Source organism: Misgurnus anguillicaudatus, chromosome 10, assembly GCF_027580225.2.
Source record: "Misgurnus anguillicaudatus chromosome 10, ASM2758022v2, whole genome shotgun sequence".
NCBI lineage: Eukaryota > Metazoa > Chordata > Actinopteri > Cypriniformes > Cobitidae > Misgurnus > Misgurnus anguillicaudatus.
The window spans coordinates 29,477,279-29,502,221 of NC_073346.2; the positions used below are offsets into that span (position 1 = coordinate 29,477,279).

General features: G+C 37.7%; 2 protein-coding genes across 6 annotated transcripts; one reads left to right on the plus strand and one right to left on the minus strand.

Annotated features, from left to right (window-relative positions):
- Positions 1 to 456: 456 nt before the first annotated feature.
- Positions 457 to 7,468, minus strand: tdp2a (tyrosyl-DNA phosphodiesterase 2a). 4 transcript variants are annotated; one of them, XM_055210710.2, is made up of 7 exons: positions 6,843 to 7,468; positions 6,272 to 6,408; positions 4,739 to 5,320; positions 1,766 to 1,857; positions 1,572 to 1,690; positions 1,029 to 1,199; positions 457 to 939 (listed from the first exon to the last, which is right to left on the minus strand). In XM_055210710.2, exons 2-7 carry the CDS (start codon positions 6,298 to 6,300, stop codon positions 655 to 657), a joined length of 1,278 nt encoding a protein of 425 aa, XP_055066685.2. In that variant the 5' UTR covers positions 6,301 to 6,408; positions 6,843 to 7,468; the 3' UTR covers positions 457 to 654. The 4 variants fall into 4 exon arrangements, with proteins under 4 accessions (XP_055066685.2, XP_055066688.2, XP_055066686.2 ...); XM_055210713.2 differs by lacking the exon at positions 6,272 to 6,408 and having other exon boundaries at positions 4,739 to 5,130; XM_055210711.2 differs by lacking the exon at positions 6,272 to 6,408 and having other exon boundaries at positions 6,843 to 7,466.
- A 29-nt stretch (positions 7,469 to 7,497) lies between these two features.
- Positions 7,498 to 24,417, plus strand: kiaa0319 (KIAA0319 ortholog). 2 transcript variants are annotated; one of them, XM_073872318.1, is made up of 21 exons: positions 7,498 to 7,729; positions 8,039 to 8,150; positions 8,328 to 9,049; positions 9,931 to 10,087; positions 12,217 to 12,315; positions 12,402 to 12,499; positions 12,597 to 12,684; positions 12,764 to 12,859; positions 14,381 to 14,513; positions 14,859 to 15,087; positions 16,517 to 16,640; positions 16,762 to 16,891; positions 17,248 to 17,396; positions 18,266 to 18,417; positions 18,535 to 18,673; positions 18,849 to 19,008; positions 20,368 to 20,504; positions 20,591 to 20,708; positions 20,919 to 21,014; positions 21,314 to 21,405; positions 22,793 to 24,417. In XM_073872318.1, exons 2-21 carry the CDS (start codon positions 8,102 to 8,104, stop codon positions 22,948 to 22,950), a joined length of 3,126 nt encoding a protein of 1,041 aa, XP_073728419.1. In that variant the 5' UTR covers positions 7,498 to 7,729; positions 8,039 to 8,101; the 3' UTR covers positions 22,951 to 24,417. The 2 variants fall into 2 exon arrangements, with proteins under 2 accessions (XP_073728419.1, XP_073728420.1); XM_073872319.1 differs by having other exon boundaries at positions 12,767 to 12,859.
- The last annotated feature ends 526 nt before the right edge of the window (positions 24,418 to 24,943 follow it).

The window sequence follows — 24,943 nt, forward strand, 5'->3', positions numbered from 1 at the left end:
CCACCTACAGGTTTGGCATGCTCTTGACGGCATATTTACACGGGTACGTGTCAATGAACACTTTTCTAAAAACTGACGTGTGTGCATTGAAACCACAGAGGCGTTTATGATAAAGCTGCCCACGTGTAAACATAGTCTTAGAACAAAATAAACACCCATAACATAAACTAACAAAGTAAATAAAAGTAATTATTACAGTATATTGTTAATATTCAATATTAACCACACAGGCCTTAAAGGGATAGTTCACCCAAAAATGAAAATTCTGTCATTTACTCACTCTCACGTTACAAACCTGTATAATTTTTTTGTTCTGATGAACACGAAAAAAGATATTGGGAGGAATGTTTGTAACCAAACCGATCAAACAGGCTTTAAGTTCCCTCTAGTGGACAAATAAAGCAATTGCATATTTTCACTAATGAACTGTACCATGCAAAAAAAACATAAAAGCTGTACATATTATTATTTTATTTTGCCAGATGTCCATAAATTATTATTTCAGAGCAAATATGCTAATGTTTAAACTAGAGTTCAAAAGTTCTTGGACAAACCCAAAGATCATTTACCAGCAATGACTTCTTTAAAATGAGCTTATGATACAGAGCCATTTCGTTAAAATGATGTACAGGCCATAAAAACAAAACATTGTTCTTATGCCGACCCAAATAACAATGTACAAAGGATGCCCCAGTGATCGCTGATGAAATAGTCACACTTCAGCTTCTCCAGACCAATCAGGGTCATTGTTTCAGGCTGTAGCCGTGCACCTTCTGCTGCTGGCCTGAGGAAAATCCGATCAAATCGTAAACGTATGGAATTCGGGATGTCGTTATTATCATTGATGGACGTGTCCCAGGTGTATCTGCTTTCTTCTGGTTCCCCCAGCATCTCCCACACGTCGTAGATACCATCCGGGAGCCCCCCAAGCTTTTTCACCTGTTATAACAAACACAGACGAATTCAAAAACCAGATTCTGGTGCAGGATTAAAAAGGATTAAAAAAGTTTGAAACTATCAAGCACAACCTCCCAATCTCTAAGGTTGGTATCTCCTCCAAATATAACTGTATGGTCCTGCGGTGCCTCTTTCATCCATTTCCAGACTCTGCGTAGCTGGTTTAAGCGTTCCTGCGAGCTGGCCTTGCAGCTTTCCAAGTGAGATGTCATAATGCACAATGGATGGCCTGAAATGCTAACCTGGACAAGCATGCAAAACTTAACAGAAATAGGAACCTATTCCTGCATCAATGATGCACATTATGAACTTTACCATTTTAAAGTTTTAAGAAATTGTGAATATTCTTAATCAGTCACGTCCACATTAAATTGTGACCTTAACCCCCGGTTTCACAGACAATGCTTAAGGCTAAAACACATGTTTGAGGTGTCTCAACTGAGAATAACAGATCTTAAAATATGCCAGTGCCATAGATTTGTCTCAAGATACACACCAGTAATCTTTTTCTAAGGCATGTTTATAAAAGATGCTTAAACATCTTAAAGCCTAGTACAGGCTTTAGCTAAGCTTTGTCTGTAAAACCAGGCCCACAAGCGGACGAAAATGCTAACTTTTGCTATTAGAAGATTTCTACCCATCTCTGTAGTGGGATACTTTACAATGTTGCTCTCAAGTAACTGCACTCTGTCCTTTCTGAGCAAAATGCCGGTGAAATAGCCCTCCTGACTGCCTGAAACGTGATCACAAAATTTGTTAGACAAAAGTAGCATTTAGAGAGTTTGTATACAGCTATGAAGATGCATACTTTGCAGAAACTCGTAATCTTTCATAATGTTCTGCAATTGCTTCAAATATGGGGGAACCAGCTCCTGTAACAATACCACATCTGCACGGTACCTGAGTAAAAATGATAATTCAGTTATTGAAAGTCTTTTGAAGGGTTTTTTTTTTCAAATTGCCTTGAATTAGAGAATGTGTTGAATGACTTAAAGTTGATGTGCATAATATTTAAAATGTTTAACACATTCGGTTGCAGCAGCGTAATACTGTATATAAACACAACTGTAGGTACAGTAAATAATTCGTCTAGGCATCTTAAAAAAGACCAACAATGGCACAACCAATGGGGTCCCAAGTGAAAATAAAGAAATATACTTAAATACCACCAAGTACCAATGTATACATTTTTAGTGCAAAGTTATTTTTTGTGATAAATAAAAGTGTAAAAGTTATACTACACTAAAAGTTCTCTTACAATTTTACAACTTTGATGAAATTTTTGATCCACTTTAAATGTTTACTAGAAAATTGAAAAGTAGTTGTACTTTTCAGTGCACTTTAAAAACGTATACGAGAAGGTCCCCGGTTCAAGCCCCGGCTAGGTCAGGTGACCTTTCTGTGTAGAGTTTACATGTTCTCCCCGTGTCAGCGTAGGTTTACTCCAGGTACTCCGGTTTCCTCCCACAGGCCAAAAACACGCAAGCTAGGCGAACCGGAGACACCAAACTGCCCATCCATCAACCTGTGTATAGATCAACCCGCGTATGGATCAACTTGTGTGTGGATTGACCGGTTCTCAATATGAGTGTAGCCATAGATGCTGGAATGGTGTAATAAATAAAGAAATAAAGAAGAAAGAAAAAAGTATACTAGTAATATACTAGTAAATACTAGTAATACTTGCATTGATTTTTAGTGTATTAACATGAACGGTGTCTCAAAATAGGCCATTTAGATGTTCTTAAAGCGTACCTCGGCTATGAAGGCGTGTATGCTTTACTACTTTATATTTGCCATCTGCTACCAAAATCTATTGATAGAAACACATTAAATATTTTCATTACTTCGAAAAATCGCAACATGTAATATTCATTTTAATAATCATTACGTTTTTGAGGTCGCCATTATGTTTCGTGCACACACAGTGCACACTGGGTCGATGACGTGTAATGGTTGTCGAAAAAAATTACTTCAGTTTACTATAGTAAATACTATGGTAGCTACTATAGTTTTTCATGTAAGATTCTTAATTTTTATCATCTTTCATTTGTATGTTTCCTGTCTTGTTCATCATTTATGTTACTCTTTCATATTGAAAAAGCTAAACACAGAAGATGGTGATATTCTTGTATTTTTAATGGCATGCTGGTGTCAAGATCACATACTGCCACCTACTGTCTGTGTGCATTTATAACTCTCATCTTTTGTTTCAAATCATTTTCTATTGATATTTACCTCGCTGTAGCGTTATGACATTTGTACTGTTTTTAATTTCACATTCATATAGCCAATCCCATTGTTAATCTATTTAGCCATACATGTGCTATAATGATGGTATGCTTCAAGTTTATCGTGAATGAAGTGAAGTTATTTATTTTGTATCCGTATGGATAACTTAAATGGAAAAGGGTCAAAATGTAAAAATAAATTTGCAGATTACTTGCATACATTCTCTTTTTTGAGGACCAAGTCTAAAATGTCTGGTTTTATTTTATTTCGAAAGAGTATTTGGGGGATAATTGTAAAAAAATGTCAATGTGGTGTAAATAGTATTTTTTTTAATTAAAATATAAATATATTCTTTAAAAAATGTGGAAAAAATATAATCATCTAGTTTGGTGTAATATGATTTTTTTTACATACATTTTTACATCATTTGTTAAAGATTATTTATAAAACAGAGCTGTTTTCAGCATATGTCAGGATAAATATTACAAAAACGCATTGACATTTACATTGAGAAATAACTAATAAAATTATATTTTAAAATTATTATTATTATTATTGTTATTATTATTTTGATGGTAATGATTACACTTACTTGCCATCAAGGTGGATAAAATATATAATATTTCTCATTCTTTGGCGCAAATGACAGTTACACCATTTGACATTTTCAGGTCCATTCAGTCTTAACTTTCATAAAAATTGTGCAAATGTAATGTTTTATTGCATCGAATTAACATAAATTCACTGTGCATTGAAATAAAACTGATGCATGCTTTTAAAAAAAGTAAAAAAAATCTCATCTTGCCAAACCAAACTCATCTTGAAAATAGTACATAAAATAGTTGTACTTAATTTTAGTGCACTTTTTTCCACATAGGGAGTTTAATACTGGACTTTCTGCTTGTTAAATCAAGGTATTTAAAGGCGGGGTGCACGGTCTCTGAAAGCCAATGTTGACATTTGAAATCACCTAAACAAACATGCCCCTACCCCAGTATAATCTGGACCTTCTGTTGATAGACCCTCACCACACATACGCAACCAGGCAATGATGCCTGTGAGTAGACACGCCCCCTTATTGGCTGCAAGTGTGTTTTGGTACTCGGCCTGACTCCCTTTTTCAAAGCGTTTCTCAAAAATCGTGCCCCCTGCCTTTAAAAGCTATTATTATAGTTATTATTTTTTGTAGCATTTGGATGCCACTTGTGATTCTTCTTCTTCATTTATTCTTTACGCCATTCCAGCATCTATGGCCACATTCATGGCGAGAACCAGCCAATCCACACACAAGTCGATCCACACAAGCCAATCCACACACAGGTTGGGGAGGGACAACTCGGCATCTCCAATTCACCCAACCTGCACGTTCCTGGCCCGTGAGAGGAAACCGGAGCAAACCCACGTTGACAAGGGGAGAGCATGCGGGCTCTACACAGAAAGGCCACACTTTGCTTTTAAATGTAAATTAATAAAACATTGATAAGTTAAGCACATGAACAAAGTTAAACTTGTATGCAACTTTAACTATTCAGCTGGTTATAACACTCACTTTCCTAAGTGTGACAGCAGGCCTTTACATCGAGGAATAACATCTTCTGGATCCAGGCCATCTATGTTCCAACAGATGACAGTCAGCTGGTTGCTTGTGGAACATGACTGAGTTTTCTGTTCAGTAGCAGACACATCCATGGAAGATTCTCCCCAATATGCCTGGTGTAAAGGAAAGCTGGACTTGATTGTCTGGGTTGGCTTGGATTCTGTTGCTGGTGAGTGTGTACTCTGGTCTGGGGAAGTTTGAGTTGACTGCGTTTGGACAGAGTGGGTCTGGGACGACTCTGTCTGGGTGGACTGGTCGCAGGTAGACCTAGCTGATGTATGCTGTGCATTCTTGTTTTTTTCTTGTTTTGATCCTGCAGACCTGTTTTTGTTCTGCTTAGGCATCTGTTGTGATTGTGATAAAGGATATTTAACTGTGTTGCCAAAACATTCAGAATCTGTTTTCTTTTGGCATGAACCACTTTGTTTGTTTTTCTTCTTTTTCTTCTTTCCAGTTTTACCTTCAACTTTAATGTCCACAGGACAAGAAACATTGCCATTACTGCTCACAGATGGCTCTCCTGAGCAGGTATGACTGTCAAAAAAAATATATCAACATTTGCATCTCTTTTACAAGCTTTCAAGATCAAAATCATTAAAGCACATACTTTTTTAAATCAGCTATGTATTTCTTATCCTACTCTAAAACAACCAGTTGTAGTAGTTTCAAAAGTAAGCCAGACTAGTAACTATCCAGCAAACAATTAAGGGTGTAAAAGACGTCTAATAGACATCCAAACACAGCCCAGTTAGTTGGCAAAATGACGTAACCAAATTTAAGTTTATTTCGGATAGAAGCGAGTTACTCATAGCCGGACTACACCCAGTGTATAGTTAACCCAAATGGTTAAATGACGCTTATTGCTTGCTGGGTATTATACAGGCTGGCAATACACAGTGGCTGTAATTTAAAACAATAATTAACTTGTGTTCTAAATAAGAATTGCATTGCTTTGTTAGATAATACTTAAAGGAACAGTATGTATGAAATTTATAACAATTAATCATAAAATGGCCCTGATATGTCACTAGACATTAAAAATTAATTTTCATTTCAAATACTTATATCACTGACATCAGTGGCCTGGCAAGGATATTGTCATTTAAAAAGTGGAGTTGCAGCCCTCAACTGATGTTTATGTTGCATTTTGCGTATTGGCCACTAGTTGTGTGATTGCAGTACCAGTTTTAGCCACTAGGTTTGTGATTGCAATACCAGTCTTGGCCACAATCCTACATACTGTTCCTTTAATTTACTTATAGTAAATAATAAATTAAGGCCCAGTTTTCAGACAAGGCTTATAAATGTGACTTAGAAAAACATTACTGCATCTTGGGGTAAAAAAATGGCACTGATAAATTTTAAAATCATGCAAGACTACTACTCAAACATGTATTTTAGTCTAGAACTAAGCCTTGTCTTCCAAACCGGACCTAAATATTTAAATTTATTTTAAGATATAAATTAAAATTCTTGTAATCTTACCTTTGTGAACAGTTTGATTTGTCCTCCATTATTAGTAAGGAATATATTTCAGGATCTTTTTTTATTAGTTCTCCCTAGTGTGCTTTTTGAATTGACTTCTGCCTTTAAAGGTGTGATCCAGTGATTATTATGTAGACCTAAGTTAAACATGACGTGGACAAGTTTATGCCACATTTTTGCAAAGCATAGTTAACAACGTATTACTCAGCCACTGTTAGTAACATGTATTGTTTAAGCTATAACAATGTGAAAAGATCTTCAAGTACATTTAAAGCTAAAACCTAGATAAAATATGCTGTGTATATATATGTGATCTTTTATAGTTTAAATAAATGTACCTTTAGACAGTTGTGAACTGTGAACTGCTACGCGATTATTTTATATTACTTTTAATAAAACGTCAACCATAAAGTCCAATACATGGTCCAATCTACAATAAACTTGACATGCTAAAATGTCACAATTAATTGAAATAAATACCAATGAAAGCAATTATGTAGCAACTGCGAGATATACCACGGTTTTAGATACAAAGTCAACTCTACGAGATACTGTAACAGAGGCTACTTACTGTAAACCGTTCCCGTCTTTACATAAACTATGCTCCTTTCAATTGGCCATACTAAATTTAGCACGAAACAGTAGCTACAGTCTGTAGGTCTGCTCATCTTCATACGAGGCTGCGCAGATCAAGCGGCGTATGACATTACTGTACCGCGAGAGGGATTCGAAAGCATAGCTCTCGCGGTACTGTGATGTCATATCTTATCTGTATGCGCAGCGCCACTTGATGTCATACACACGTTTAACTTTCGATTTCCCACGTACCTCCCATCGTAAATCTTGTTAAGTGAACGCTTGATATTTTTATAAACTGGGTGGCAAATGCAGTACAGGCAAATCTTAGGATATTTCACAGTAAAACAAAGTCATTTCTAATATACAGAGTTAAATAATTGGTACATGAAACAGAAAGACCCACACACACAGTTCCGGGTGTTGATTCTTTTCCGTAAAACGCACACCTTGCTCAAAATTCTTGAAATAACTACTAGAGCAATGTTTGTGGTAAACGTGTTATAAGCGGAATAAGTGGGTGTGCATTTATTTTCGAACAATTCAACGGCCCATATCAACTCTTCCGTAAATTAAAATTGTTTAGGTATTTAATTAAATAAGCGTAGCGAGAGGTTTAAACAAGTGCTTTTATTTAGACGCTTAACGTTGGTCACGTGTCTTCCTCTCCCCTGCTCGTGTACTGACACCCCCTCTCGCATATCAACATCACAGCATCACTTCAGTGATATCGACTCCACATCGCAACAATACTCCAGGCGTTAATGTAATTATTACTCCAGCAGTATTTATAAGGACATTATCCAGTGCAGGGTACAGAGGACCGGATGATGATGATGACCATGGAAACCGATGCGTAAATAATAGCATCCATGCTGAATGGTAAGCAGCAACACGCAATACCACACATTTTTGCTTATGGCTTTTCATAGTGTTTGAAAGCTTTGTTGCTTTTATTTTGTTTATATGCGATGTATACAGTTTGTGTACAAGATAATACAATGTCAGTATATTGCCATGGTTAAAAGGGTGCTTTATTTTGGGGGTGGGTGGGGGTTAAATGTTGTTGTGCTGTTAACTGTACAATATTAAAGTGGGTCATCATATAATTGATTTCTGCTATATTTTTCTTTGTTTACTTGTCTGTGCTCAAACCAGTATTCTGTTTTCTTCCCCTGTCTTTCACCAAAGACAACGATCTGAGGAAGTGATGATTCCCAGAACCCAACCCTGTCAAAAGACAACAGTGCCATCATGAATTTCTCATCAATACTCTTATTTATGCCTCTATTTTGGATTAGAGGTGAGGACACATTTTTTCAATCCACACTGCCATTCAAGGTCATATCTCTCAAACAACAAGATTGTAAAATAACAAGAAGCAATGTAATATCCAGTTTGATGATTCTGCATCCTGGTATATTGCTTACAGGTTAACATATCATCTTATATTAGTCTCTTAACCCTTTTGTTGATGCAGCTTCGGGACAGTGCTGGCAGGCCGCAACCTATTCAGAGAGTGTGGTGTCACCAGAGCTGAGGAGCAGCAGTATCTTGCGGGTTCCAGAGGTGTCATCTTTGGCCCAGTGTGCAGGAGCCTGCTGTGATCTCTCGGGCTGCGACCTGGCTTGGTTTTTTGAACGCCGCTGTTATGTGCTAAGTTGCCATCGCAAAGAGAACTGCCAGCCGAAGCAGCGACCCGGTGCTGACTCTCTCTTGGCTTTCCTGCAACGTGGACCTCCACAGACATTGGTTCTGCAGTCTTTGGTGCGGGAAGACTCTTTTCCTAACCACTGGCAACCTCTGCCCAGGCACAGGGGCTCAGAAGATCCAATGAAGGACCTTGCCTTGTTGGAAGACATTCAGAATTTGGAAAACAACGATGCAGAGTATGCTGAGAGTTTTCGAAGTTTAGAAGACAAAAGAGTTGATGGTGTTGATGAAGCAAGGAATGGTGGGACACTAGAACAAGAGGAGCGCCCAGGACTATATGATTGGCCACTTCTTCAAGGAAAAGAAGAATTCAACCAATCAGAGGCGGAGATAGTTGGGGGAGAACTGACAACACTGCGAGGGTACCCATTGGAAAGTAGCACCATACCCCCAAGTAACTTACCTGAATTGAGAAATGAAAGCAAATCGTCTCTTATTGAAGCAGAACCCACTGTTTCACCTTTGTTGACAACTATACTCAGCTTAAGGGTGAGTGTTGGCTAAACATTCTTGCTTATTTTTTTCAACTGGTGGAAAAACCTGTTTTGCATATAAAAGAAATTACCATGTTAATATATAATCCCCAAAAACATTTGTCTAGACTGTTGAATAGTAATATAGACTTTAAAAATTTATGGTAATGTAATGACAGCGGCTGTTCTGTTATAAACAGTTGCCAGTTCATAATCATTATCTGATAGTCTTGAGGTCAGTGGCGGCTCGTGACTGCTCCTCCAAGGGGGCGCAAATTCAAAATATGTGTTCGGAGTGTCGTGTGTGTTGCTTGTGTTTTCAAAATATGTGTTTGTTGCGTCATGTTAACCATGTGCATCACGTGTTTGGCCAAAATAAGTGCCTGCTGCACACGCGTCAAAACCGTTTATTATAAATGCTCACGTTCACAAAATACACGCCCTTAACAGTACACTCTGATTATTACGCATGAGATTATGCGAGTATCTGGCAAACGCGAGCGTCTCTTTTATCATAAACCCTTTAGACGAGTCTGCAGCAGGCACTTATTTTGACAAGACACGTGATGCACATAGGTTCACTCCACGCGCCAAACACATATTTTGAAATAACGAACCACACACATGACGGGCTACATACATGTTGTGACGAACTTCGCATCCTGCTCCCTCGAAAAAAGAAGTCACTGGCCCCCACTGCTTGAGTTTATATTATAATATTGTGATGTCATTAGGAAATGTGGCGCAAATGTACTCGCACTCTCTCTGGCCAAATGTTAAATTAGTCACAGACAATCTGCTGTGTCAAATCTCTGTATAAAGAACGCATTATCATTGGGAGGATCATTCATGTTTTCCTGTGCAATTTATTTGTCTACTGCACTTTTCTTATTAAAGGTTAAAGAAGACCCTGAGAACATTATATCTGTTAGTACTGAGCCCAGCTCGTTTCAAGATGTCAACACGGAGCCCCTGAAGTTTAGCACACTTGCTAGTTCCTTCACTACTCAGCCCAGCACTGAGCCCACATCACAGATGATCTCAGAAGAGCCAGGTACAACTACAACAACATTACAGCAATAGCATTACTGTACTTTATTATGAAAAATCTATTTAGTCTTTTTGCCTAATAAAAATATTTAAGTATCCTTAAAAACATTTGTGGCCAGTGGCTTATTTTTTGAGGGCGCACGATGCGAAGTTCGTCACAACATGTATGTAGCCCGTAATGTGTGTTGCTCGTCATTTCAAAATATGTGTTCGGCGCGTTATGTGAACCATGTGCATCATGCGTCTTGTCAAAATAAGTGCCTGCTGTACACGCGTCTAAAGGGTTTATGATAAAAGTGACGCTCGCGTTTGCCAGTGTAATCAGAGTTTACTGTTAAGTTAAAGGAATAGTCTACTCATTTTCAATATTAAAATATGTTATTACCTTAACTAAGAATTATTGATACATCCCTCTATCATCTGTGTGCGTGCACGTAAGCGCTGGAGCGCGCTGCGACGCTTCGATAGCATTTAGCTTAGCCCCATTCATTCAATTGTACCGTTTGGAGATGGGGTTGGAGGTGACCAGGCGCATCAACGTTTTTCCTGTTTAGGCGAGTGGTTGTACGGGCAAGTTTGGTGGTACACAATAAAACGTAGCGCTTTTCTAAGCGGATTTAAAAGAGGAACTATATTTTATGGTGTAATAGCACTTTTGGGAGTACTTCGACTCGCCTGAAAAGTCCGCTCCCCTTCTCACTCTCATAATGGGAGAGGGAGGGTGTTACTGCGCCAAGTTGAACTACTCCCAAAAGTGCTATTACGCCATAAAATATAGTTCCTCTTTTAAATCCGCTTAGAAAAGCGCTACGTTTTATTTTGTACCACCAAACTTGCTCGTATAACTACTCGTCTTAAATAGGAAAAACGTTGATGTGTTTGGTCACTTCTAACTTTATCTCTAAATGGTACAATTGAATGAGTGGGGCTAAGCTAAATGCTATCGAGGCGTCGCGGTGCGCTCCAGCGCTTGCGTGCGCTCGCACAGATGGGGGAGGGATGTGTCGGCAGTTCTTGGTTGAGGTCATGACATATTTTGGTATTGAAAATGAGTAGACTATTCCTTTAAGGCTTGTGAGTATTTTGTGAGCGTGAGCGTCTCTTTTACCATAAACCCTTTCACCTCGTATGCAGCAGCCACGCATTTTAAAAAGACGCATGATGCACATGGTTCACATGACACAAAAAACACAGATTTTGAAATGATGAGCACCACACGACACATTTTTAATTTGCGCCCCTCGGAAGAGAAGTCACCCACCACTGCTTAAAATGCAATAAGTTTACTTTCAATTTACTTTTTTGCTTTTGTACCTTTTTCTGCAAGTGTAGAGCACTATAAATTGTACTGTAAATAGCTTTGGATAAAAGTGTCTTGTTGATTTAAGCATTGATTAAGGGACCATGGCATAAAAATCTGACTTTTTCCATATTTAAGTGCTATGATTGGGTCCCCAGTGCTTCTATCAACCTAGAAAATGTGAAAAAGATCAACCCAGTAACTTAGTTTTGGTAAACCATTCTCTACAAGCACATTAAAAAATAGGTTGTTGAAATTTGGCTCTCCTTATGATGTCAAAAGGAGCTCTTATTATAATAATACCACCTCTTAATCTGCACTATCCAACCACAGCACTGCCATTTAGTGCAGATAGAAAAAATAATTGACAGCACAATTGAGTTTCAATTTCAACAAACCACCATCATTGTGATCAGTTTTTTGCTCTTCATCCGCTCATTTGCATTTTTAAGGACACACCCAAAACGTCACATTTTTGCACACACCTACAAAGTGGTAATTTTAACATGCTATAATAAATTATTTTATATGGTGTTTTGAGCTAAAACTTCACATATGTGCTCTGGGGACATCTTAAAAAAGTCCCTTTAATGTGCATTCTAAAACAGGGTTTACACATGTGGTTGGATAAAATATGGACAAATACAAATGTTGGGTTAAATTAAAAATCCAGATCCAACCTACAAAATGCTAGATGCCACTGAAAACCCACACTGGACCTTTAAGATACATGTTACCTCTGAAAAATTTGGACAAAAATTTGAATAAAACTTCAAGATTGATGAAATGCAAATTAAAGAGATTCTTTTCACCAATTCATTCTCATTGTTTAGTGAGAACCCTGAATGTGTCCATTGGAGATCCCATGGAAGTAAAGCTGCCTCTAAACACTGTTGAGTTAACAGCTTCAGTCAGTCCAGAAGACACTGCAGGTGTGCTTTTATAAAACTCTGCCTTTGTGTGACAGCATTCTGAATAATGCCGAATTACAATTTGAATCATTTTCATTCTTTCTTAGAGGCTCCTTACACGTACGACTGGAGTTTAGTCGCTTTGCCAGATGGACATCATGGAGTGATAGAGGGGCGGCACAACAAGTCTGTCAAACTTTCAGAAGTGAGACTCGAATCACTTTCATGGTGATAATGATCATTTAGATCATGAGATAAAATGTTCTTTTCTAAAAAAAAATCTTTTTTTAAACATTTTGCAGCTTATTGTGGGTGTCTATGTTGTTAGAGTGGTTGTAAGGGGAAAGCAAGTATATGGAGAAAGTTTTTTGAACTTCACGGTGCATCCTGGTACGTGACAACCTCTTTCAGTCATATTTGAAATTTTTATCTAGTTACAACAACAGGCCAGATTTACTTTTCTCTACAGCAGTGAATGTAAACATGCCTCCTAAAGCCATCACTCTGCCCGAGAGCCAAGACGTGCTTCTCCAGACTGACTCTGTTTTCATCATCAATGGCAGCCGTATGTAGCAGCTTTTCACAATTTCTCTCTTTTTTTGCTACTAAACCGTACTTATAGATTCAAATATGTCACACATGTCTGTGAAATCCAGGCTAAAGTGTCATAATCTGAATATGAGATCAGAAGAATAAAAGTTTGATTTCACCTTGATTTCAATCTTTGACATGGACTTACTCATTCAATATTAAAGGAAAACACCACAATTTTTCAATATTGTACTATGTTCTTACCTCAACTTAGATGAATTAATACATACTTATCTTTTTTCGATGCGTGCACTTAATCTTTGTACAGCGCGTTGTGAATGTGTTAGCATTTAGCCTAGCCCCATTCATTCCTTAGGATCCAAACAGGAATGAATTTGGAGGCCACCGGACACTTGCATGTTTTCCTTATTTAAAGACTGTTACACGAGTAGTTACATAGACATAGTTGCGGAAGAGCACTTAGTTTGAAGCACTTTGACCTCGGCGCGTAGTAGCATCATCACTGATTACTCCCTCCCTCGCTAAAACTTCTGTCAATATTACTGCACCTTCTGAATTCATCCATGTTTGGATCCTAAGGAATGAATGGGGCTAGGCTAAATGCTAACACACAAGATTAAGTGTATGCATTGAAAAAAGCTAGGTATGTATTAATTTGTCTAAGTTGAGGTAAGAACATAGTAAAATATTTAAAAAGGGTGGTGTTTTACTTTAAAGATATCAGGGTAAAATTTCAGGATGTTCTTTACATAATGATGATTTTATGTAAATAATAAAGAAAACAGTGGCAGGGTTACATATTTCAAACAGAAAATTCATTGATGTTTGTCTTTCAGTAAATGAAAAAGTCAAGATCCAACTACTTTTTTTTAAATATTGCTCTTTGGTGTAATGCTAGATTCACACTAAAAGCGGTAGAGATGGCAAAAACTTGTTATTTCCGCGTAGTTGGATGCTTGAACAATTTGAGTTTACTCATTTCATTTGCGCGTGAAATTCTAGTAATTTGTGACATTCACGCACAAATTCGCATCATGGGAGGGGACGTCACTACTAGAGCAAGCTCCTGATTGGTTAACGTGGCGCGATTTTCCGCCAAAGTTCAGATTTTTCAACTTGCGTGTTTCCCTCGCTCCAAATTCTTGTCATTTGCGCGAACTAGATATGCGAATGAGGCGGATTCGCGTCTACCGCCCCATCCTAAATGCGCCGCGAGACCTCCAGACGTGCATAAACCCGCCTTTACATTGAAATCATTCGGGCCAGACGCTCTATTCGCGTTTGGTGTGAACGCAGCATAAGAAAAATCTAATGAAATTTAGAGCACTTTAAAAGATGCTTATAAGAAAAAAGCTACGTAAAGTATAAAGATACTTCAGAGACAAAACTTAACCCTATTTTCTTAACCTGTTTTGTGTTAAAAGCATCAAAGTCTTTAGGAAGGTTTTTCTGAATTACTTCAGGCACAGAACAAGTTTTTCATCCATACATTAGAATAGATTTTTTGCAACCTAATATATCTGGTGTTTTCTAGAAAGCATGGATGATGATGGGATAGTCAGTTATCTATGGGAGGAGGTGGATGGCCCTCTATGGGAACCTGAGGGACCTGTTGACACTCCTGTTCTGCTATTACAGAACCTTTCACCTGGCGAATACAGCTTCAGGTACTGACTTAGCTCTTGTCTTTAACACCCTATATTATTATTATTATATAGAGCACATATGTAATATATCAGATATCCACATGATCCAGCACACTTACAGTATGTTTATACTAATAATATTGAATATGTTTGCCTTAGAAATCTCTGAGACAGTCACTGATGCATTTTAGATATTGATCGGTGTCTAAATACACTACTGAAGTCAGATCTTGTCATTACTGTAATTTCTAGTCTTCACCTTTCTACGTTTTGCTTTCTTAGAAATTGTTATCTGTCTCTGATGAGTGGTTTCTCTGGGATGTTTTTTCAGTTGGCTTGACTGTCCTGATTTTTGGCCTACATTAGGTTGACAGTGTCTGATTCTGATGGGCTGACTGACTCCAGCACTTCCACCGTAAGGGTCAGCAGTCCAAAAGATGACCCTCCTCAAGCCCGAGCGGGCCACGATCAGGTCATCACTCTGCCTCTCAACCACCTTATCCTGTTGGGTAACCAGAGCACAGATGACAATGGCATTATGAGCTTCTTCTGGACTCTACATCCCAGCAGCTCAAACCGAGAGGTTACCATGCAGGTAATTTGATTGTAGCTTTCATTCAGTTCAAAAATAAAAAAATGCCATTTTTTACTCACCCTAAAGTTGTTACAAACCTGTATAAATTTCTTTGTTTTGGTGAAAACAAAGGAAGATATTTGTAATCAAGCAAGAAACAGAAGCACCATTTACTTTCATAATAGGAAAGAAAAAATACTATGGAAGTCAATGGTGCTCAGAAACGGTTTGGTTACTAAGATTCCTCAAAATATCTTCCTTTATGTTCAGCAAAAGGAAGGCTCTTTATTCCTCTTCTCTTTAAACCTGAAAAAATACAAGCGACTACAGCAAATGCCTGTGTTTGCTTTTCTTTTAAATGAATTGCAGTCTAAAAGAAACAATTGAGATTTTACAAAATTTACATTTTATTTACATTTTCACACTAGCTTACGTGTGTGATATAACTGAACTCTTAAAGGAATATTCCATTTTCTTAAAAGAAAAATCCAGATAATTTACTCACCACAATGTCATCCAAAATGTTGATGTCTTTCTTTGTTCAGTCGAGAAGAAATTATGTTTTTTGAGGAAAACATTGCAGGATTTTTCTCATTTTAATGGACTTTAATAGACACCAACAATTAATACTTAACTCAACACTTAACAGTTTTTTTCAACGGAGTTTCAAAGGACTATAAACAATCCCAAACAGGGCATAAGGGTCTTATCTAGCAAAACGATTGTCATTTTTGACAAAAAAAATAACAAATATACACTTTTAAAGCACAATTTTCGTTTAGTTCAGGTCCAGCGCGACCTAACGTAAATGCGTAGTGACGTAGGGAGGTCACGTGTTACATATATAAAACGCACATTTGCGGACCATTTTAAACAATAAACTGCCACAAAGACATTAATTAGTATCAGTTGACATACAACAACATAGGAACGGTCCCCTTTCAACACACTTGTAAACACTGGGGCGGAGTTTCGCGTTCGTCCTCTGTGACCTCTTGACGTGATGACGTATTGCGTGGGGTCGCGCTAGCACATCACAACCGGATCTAAACGAGAAGTGCTTTAAAAGTGGATATTTGCTATTTCTACCGTCAAAAATGACAATTGCTTGCTAGATAAGACCCTAATGCCTCGTTTGGGATTGTTTATAGTCCTTTGAAACTCCGTTGAAAAAAAAGTTGTTGAGTTAAGTATTAATTGTTGGTGTCTATTAAAGTCCATCAAAACGAGAAAAATCCTGCAACGCCTTCCCCAAAAAACACAACCTCTTCTCGACTGAACAAAGAAAGACATCAACATCCCGGACGACATGGTGGTGAGCAAACCATCCGGATTTTTCTTTTGAGAAAATGGAATATTCCTTTAAGGCACAAGTCTTCTTGATCAGCTTTAAATATAACACTAGTGTAGACATTAGTGATGTTCAGTTGATGTTTTTTGGATGTTTCAGGGTGTGAGGTCACCATTTTTGCAGCTCTCTGACCTCCAGGAGGGTCAGTATACATTTCAGCTGACGGTCACTGACTCCATAGGTCAACAGGACTCAGACGACATTTCAGTCACTGTCCTACCTGGTATCACACGCTGTATATGAGTACAAACACATAACCATACAAAATTCAGTTTAATTACTGTAGAAAATGTGATGAAGAAAAACATCTCATGCTGTATATCATACATTTGGTTGTGTTGTAGCAAACAGGCCACCAGTTGCTATAACAGGACCAGACATGCAGTTCATTCTCCCAGTCTCCAGTATCACATTGAATGGGAGTGGCAGCGTTGATGATCATGATATCAGAAGCTACCAATGGGAGATGCTCAGGTATCTGTTCATATTGGCATAACAAGGTTTCTAAGTCAGTTTTATACAAAGTGTATGCAAATAATGCAGTTAATTCCAGAATATTTATGGTATATAGCCATTCATCCAGTACAGATATACATATCATCCAGCCATAAATCAGATTAGTGTTTTTAGCTAGCTCTTGACATTTTCCTCTACAATATGCATGAGCTGGTTGTTTGAGATTAGCCCGAGAGCCTTAGAAATTTCTACTTATTTGACAGCAAATCAGTGTAAGATAAGTTTATATAAACAGACTAAGACATGGTAAAGGGTGTGATAAAGCTTAATAATGTGCCAATAACGTTCTCTTCTCCTTACACATAACTGTGAAGTGGCCCTCCGGGCTCAAAGATGAAGGATGCTAACAAACCGGTTGCTATAGTGATGGGACTTAGAGCTGGGAATTACAAGTTCAAGCTGACAGTAAAAGATGAGCAGGAAGCAACAGACAGCGCAGTACTGACCATTGCCATTAAAGAAGGTGAGAAGAATCATGCATCAGAAAACATCTCACAGACAATGAGGGACAAAAGTGTTCAACAAAAATTGTTTCGCTTAGTGTCTGAGATTACCAGCTGTATTCTGCATCTGTGTTAAAGAGCACCTATTGTCCGATTCATGTTTTTTACATTTCTTTTGGTGTGTAAGTGTGTATTAGTACATGTTAATGATATGCAAAAGGTACAAACCCCAAAGTAATCAATGACGTGAGTTATCGTCTCCAATGTAAATCTCTTTTCTTGGACTACAACAAACACACAGATTGTAGGCAACAGTTTACTTCCTAGAATTGGTGATGTAGACAAGACCGACATTATCATAATTCCTTCCGCTTCGGACTCACAGCCTGTAATATACTTTCTGTTAGCAACCGAATCTTTCAAACATTGTAAGAAAGCGTCACATTTCCGGCTGACTTCAGAGGTATTCAGGCCAATCACAACGTACAAATTAGCTGGCCAATCAGGGACACGGAGCTTTTCAAATCCATGCGCTTCATGAAGAGTGTGAAATCTGGAGCTATAAAAATGTAGGGTATGTGGAAAATAATGTGTTTTTTAACCATAAACCACGCGAACACATTGTATTATACCAAATACACAAAATAACGTTTTTTAGCAATAAAATAGGTGCTCTTTAAAGTAAAAGTTTAAACTTTTCCCTTTTCCCTAAATTACTATATTATACAATAGTTCTTTCAGGTTCTCGAATCTGATTGGTCGAGAGTCTTTGTATCATTCCACCACTGGTCGTTTTAGAATTTCTTGCTTTTGTTAAGTGCGATAAAGCACTCACACGTGAAAGCATGATATATACATTTCATAAGCAATTATTGTGTTAAATTCACAGCCAAAAGTCTACCATTGGTTGCCCATGCAAGCGGCAGTCACACACTGACTTTGCCCAACAACTCACTGGTGCTCAGGGGCTCCGTGTCCAACAGCGGTGCAGCCAATGTCTCTTTTCTTTGGGTCCGAGATGAACAAAGTCCTGCCGCAGGGGTAAGTCAGTTCTGTTATTATTCCTATGAGCAGGGCTGGAAATGGCAGGAATACACTGGGGGGACTCTAGTTTGGAGAGTAATTTCACATCTTCTCTTTCTGTCTCACTGAGAGCAGGATGTGTTATATGGTTCAGATCACGAGGCCTTTCTTTACCTGGCCAACCTGGTAGAGGGAACGTACCTGTTTCAACTGCGGGTCACTGACGCTCAGGGCCGCTCAAGCACGGCCACAGCTACCATAGAAGTGCGACCTGGTAAGATTTATTAGCAGACTGTTGCCAGATATTTATGATTTGCCATTTAATTTACTAACAATTAGTATCTGCTAAAAATACTGTATATAATTTAGTCACATCTATTAATAAATACAACAGTAGAATGTGCGGTTGTGTGAGTTTAATTCCATTATATTATAATATGTCTGTGCAGATCCACGTGAGCGAGAGGAGGTGGAGCTTGAGCTCCAGGTGGGTGTGGCTCAGGTCAGTCAGCAGCAGAAGGAAACAGTGGTGAGACAGTTGGCCGCTCTACTGCATGTTCTGGATTCAGACATTGCATTGAAGGGCCTGCACGGACAGTCAGACATCAGGTACTACCTGCATCCAAACAGAGCTGTATGAATAGCAGTTCATGTAATTCCACTACTTTTAGCGGTAACAAGCATGTAACAAAGTATTTTTTAAAATCAAGTAACGCAATTACAATTACTGAAATTTAAATGAGTTCGTTACTCGCGTTACATTTTGTAAAAAAAATAACACTTGCAGACAAGACATTTCTGATCTAACGTCGCACGACCGTGGTGGGCGGCGCAATGAATCATTAAACTTCATGATGGACGACAGTGCGTATAGAATCAACATGAATCTAAACGGGACAACATACCTTTGTTTAAAAATTGTGCACAAGTCATAAAACCTTCCGGTCTCATGTTTGTAAATTATCTTTGCCAAGCAATCTTAGTATGACATTAACTTGCATTTGTAGTCCACAAAAATATTAAATCTGAGATGTTAATATATTCTTAGATGTTTACTTTGGCCTTCATGGAAGAGAACGATCCACGATTGTTAACTTCCAATAAAATATGCAACCTGCGCTGTACAACCGTGTTAAAACTCCATAGTATGTGTGAGTGCGCATTTAAGTAAGCTGACCCGACCCAAACTAAACCAAACCGTGGGGTAGTATGCAATGGAAAAGCGCCATAAGTTTCAGTTTTGGTTTCACTCGCTTCGTATCCGACAAAACAATCCACTCGCTTTGTGTCTGTCCGACAAAACAATCCATGTACTCTGTTTTCTGATTAAATATCTTCTATTAATCTTGTTTATCATTTAAATCAAACATAAAAAATATACAAACAATATATGTTAAATAATATATCTTAAATATCACGGATGCGGTAAAGTAAACTGTATTCCACTGTAGTCCTGCGCACTACATGCCGCAAGCTTCACAGTCTCAATTTTAACACATTATATATTTTCAATGTAAACATACAGAATATTTGTCTAGATGATATACATAAATAAACTAAGCTTACATATTAAGATAATTTCTAACAAAAATATTTAAAGGCCAAATCTAAAGCAAAATAGGCTCCTACAGTATGTGATATATTACAGTCTTACGTGTAAAATAGCCCATCCATATCATTTTATTGTTTGACTGTTCAGTGTTCATATTTACATTTAAAAAGCAGACATAAAAGTAACTTAAAAGTTACTTTTCCTAGTAACTAATTACTTTTGATATACATTAACTGGTAGAGTAATTCAATTACTTTTAAAAGAAGTAACTAGTAACTGTAACTAATCACACATTTTCAGTAACTTGCCCCACACTGATGATTAGTGACGTTTTTCACTTATTGTCCCAAACTGCTCATGTAGATGCAACTGTAGTAGCAGTAAACCAAACATCTAGATGTGTTTTTTGTGTTTAGCACAGTATTTAGGTTCTCAGTGCAGGGTCCCGATGGAACCCTCCCAGGCCCTAAACTCGCCCGGCTCCTAAGAAACCAGCTGTTACATGAGAAGACAGATTTTTTACTCTTCAAAGTCCTGCGAGTGGACACAGTCAGTGAGTCATTTAACACATTACATGAACAGAAAAAATAAATTAATTCTGTGAATTAAGTTTAATGCACACATCCTGAATACGTGCAGTGTGCTTATTGCTGTGTTCTGGACGTGGCGAGTGTGACCCTATTACAAAGAGCTGTTCCTGTGACCCTCTCTGGATGGAGAACCCCATTCGCCGTTTCCTTGACGACAACGGGAGCAACTGCGGTACGTGTGTCCTCATCTGTTTATCTCGCAATGAATAAGACAAATGCATTAATGTCTGAATGCAAAACAGATAAATGCTCATTCGTTTTTTTCCTCTCTGCAATGCTAAATTATCTAAGGATATTTCTGATGGACTAATGTAAATGAAATTGTAAATCTTGCTGCTTTCATGAAAGATTGACAGCTCATCTTCGGTCTCTCCTCTCTGCGATTGGAGCGTGTTGTATGTCACCATCTCTTGTTTAGTGACAGTCATTTTCCTCTTGTCTATCAGCTGGGTTTGCATCTGCTGCTGTAAAAGGTGCTAAATATCTCTGAAGATCTGATTTATTAAATTGATTAGATTAAATTAATCATATGTTTCTCAATTATGTAAATGATGTATAAAATTAACAGCTTATATAATTCGGCCTTGAAACAATTTGATGAGAAATATTTAGGTTTGCAACTTTGCATCGAAATGTGACTTTAACTGCAGGTTTTGGTGCTTTGGCAACTAAGAGCAAAATTTTCATAAAGATTTACACTTTCGTAAAAGTAAAAAAATGTCATGTGCGTCCAATGTTGTACTTCAAATTTGCTTTGCATATTTTGGTTTAGAGGGAGACGCACAAAAGTAAGGAAGAAAACCAAGTACACAATACTAGACAACATGGATGAGCAGGAAAGAATGGAGCTCCAACCAAAGTATAGTAAGTTCCAGATCTGATGCCTCATTTATAAAGCATGCATAAGCATGAATGTGATCATAAAGTGTGCGTACACCAAACACCACAGCAAAGTTCATATTTATAAAAAAAGTATTTATAAGTGCTTAGTGCCATGTGACGGTCTGAGCAGTCATACGCACTTTTGCTTGTCCTAGTTTTTGGAAATACAAGCATGTAAAGGAATTGGACAATGGTGCTCTTTTTATGTCAGTGATATTAATTAGGCATCATTTACAAGGGGATCTGAAACTGTTAAGCTGTGGCAGAATTCAAGATTTTATGATTAATAAATTTCAAATCTTAATAAGAGGCATAAATGCATTTTCTTTGCGTTTGTTCATTCTATGAATCGTGTGTACATACTTTGAGAAATGATTGTAAGATCAAGTTTCAATGCATCATTTTATAAATGACATCCCCTGATTTCTCACCAACCCTGTTTTAAAGGATTAGTCCATTTTCTTAGAAAAAAAAATCCAGATAATTTACTCACCACCATGTCATCCAAAATGTTGATATCGAGAAGATATTATGTTTTTTGGGGAAAACATTCCAGGATTTTTTTTTTAATTTTAATGGACTTTAATGGACCCCAACACTTAACAGTTTTAATGCAGTTTAAAATTGCAGTTTCAAAGGACTCTAAACGATCTCAAGCAAGGCATAAGGGTCTTATATAGCAAAACAATTGTCATTTTTGGCAAGAAAAATAAAAAATATGCACTTTTAAACCACAACTTCTAGTCTTCCTCCGGTCCTGTGACACACCAGCGCGACCTCACGTAATTCGTCATCACGTCAAGAGGTCATGGATGACGTATCGAAACTACGCCCCAGTGTTGACAAGTGTGGAGAAAGAGGACCGTTCCGACGTTGTTGTATGTATGATACTAATTAATGTCTTTGTTGTCTGTTTATTGTTTAAAATGATCCGCAAATGTGCGTTTCATATGTAACACGTGACCTTTCGATGTCATTACGCAATTACGTGAGGTCACGCTGGCTCGTCACACAGCCGGAGGAAGAAAAGAAGTTGTGGTTTAAAAGTGCATATTTTTTATTTTTCTTGCCAAAAATCGTTCGCTAGATAAGACCATTATGCCTCGTTTGAGAAGGTTTAGAGTCCTTTGAAGCTGCAATTTTAAACTGCATTAAAACTGTTAAGTGTTGGGGTCCTTTAAAGTCCATTCAATTAGAAAAATCCTGAAATGTTTTCCTCAAGAAACATAGTTTCTTTTTGACTGAACAAAGAAAGACATCAACATTTTGGATGACAATGGTGGTGGGTAGATTATCTGGATTTGTTTTGGGAAAATTGACTAATCCTTTAAGATAACGGCGTTCACATGTTTGCGCTTGTCCTCTCTAGACATCAAACACAGAAGCACAGAGCACAACTCCAGCTTGATGATGTCAGAATCAGAGCTGGACAGCGAGCAGGAAAATATTTTCAACCACACAAGAGCCGGTAAAGCCAGTTATAGAGCCAACGGAGAGCTCCGAAACAGAGACGTTCTCAACCTCTGACCTGTGGAAGGTTAAGCCCCAGGTGAAAAGATGTTTAGGGTGGACTTGGATCAGGACATTATAAGGGCAGAGTGGAATATTCCAGTTTACAAAACTGGCAGACTACTGAATGCAATGTCTGAATGTATAAATTGTCACTGCACTGGTTTGCTGAATGATGCATTTTGACTTTCGTAAGTGCCGATGGCATATTCAGTTTGAATTTGAGCTGTGCATTACAATCGCGATGCCCCTTATATGTGCGTAATAACGCTTGTATGTTCCAGTGATGCTGTGCGAGCAGTTAGCATCTGTCTTGATTTTTTTATCAGTGTTTTGCTTCAAAGAAACATTTTGGGGATAAATTGCATTTAACTCAGGCATAGAAATAATTTTTTTTAAGCAAGCCAAAATTTCTTTATGCAAAAAAGTTTTATTTAAAGCTGCAGTCCGTAACTCTGGCCTCTATATCGCCATCTCTGTTTGAAATATAAAATTGCAGTTATTTGTGAAGTTCTGTGCGTGCGTTGTTGTGCTTCGCCCCCGCTACTCTTTGCGGATGAATGTGATGTCTTTAACAGATGATTCCCTAGATGTAAATATGTCAAGTTTATTTATATGCTGTTCAGCAGATAATCGTCTTTTGAAACTTTACAGATTAAACACCGCATCTAGATTACATGTTTAAACTCTAAGCAACTGTTTTCTAAACAAGCTACACACTTTCATCCGGAGCACATGCGATGAAGCGGCTCCTCTTCTGTTTATGGAGGTGACGTCATTCCTCAAAGTCGAATTATGTTTTTCAAACTTTTTTCCGGGAAAACCGACCCAACAGCTCAAATTATAAATCAGTATTATAAGCTTACCATTGTGAATTGGGACAAGGTTAAGTCAGGGTGCATGTTCTCTGAAAGCCAATGTTGACATTTGAAATCACCTAAACAAACACGCCCCTACCCCAATAGAATCTGGACCTTCTTTTGATAGACCCTCCCCACACATACGCAACCCAGGCAATGATGTCGGTTAGTACTACACATACCCCTTACTGCTGATTGGCTACAAGTGTGTTTTTGGTAGTCGGCCCGACTTTTCCAAAGTGTTTTTCAAAAGTCATGCACCCTGCCTTTAAGGACTTTTTTTTAAATATTCAATAACTGATTTTTGTTATTTTTTTAACAAAAAAAATGTTAAGGATTGCAGCTTTAAACATATTTTGTTAATCAATTTTGTGTGGCCGAATGACAACAATTATTTTCTAATTATTTGCTGGTATTGTCAAATGATGGCATTTAAATCTGCTACATTTCAGATGTTTGGTTTGATTGCCTAAAATGTTTGCTTATGCTGAAACTGCAATAGAAGCCATTTAGGTATAAAACCTATTTCAATACAAACATTATTGTTGTCACGTCTCAACAAGAAAACTTTTTGTTTTAACTGTAAAAAATGTGGCAAAAATAAAATTGTGGGGCTACACATAAACTTTTAAATTTGTTTCTTTAGAGGAGCCTTTTTGCCATTTTGTTTTTATACTATTGTGGTAAGATTCAGCCTTCTGGGGCTGGTTGCATAAACAAAGCAGGTAAGTTAAGACTGTGTCTTAAGAACTAGGCTGACCAACTAACAGTCTAAATCAGATTGAAATGAGATCAGTCTACATTTTTATGCAACTGACTTAAAACCGTTATGACCAAAAATTGATGACTAATCTAAACAGTTTAGGGCGGCAACCGGCCACAAATAAGAGATCATTTTAATCTCTACTTAAAGTGTGTGTGTTAAAGCTCCCGTTCTGTCTGTGATTTTGAAGCTTTGATTGTGTTTATAGTGGGCAATATAACATGTGTTCATGTTTCACGTGTAAAAAAAAGTGGTATTTTTCACACAATTTACTTATCTGTATAGCGCTGTTTTCACTGTCCTCAAAACAGGCTGATGTCTTCCTTGTTCTGTGAAGTCCCTCCTTCAGAAATACGTAACAAGTTCTGATTGTGTAGTTTGTTTAGTG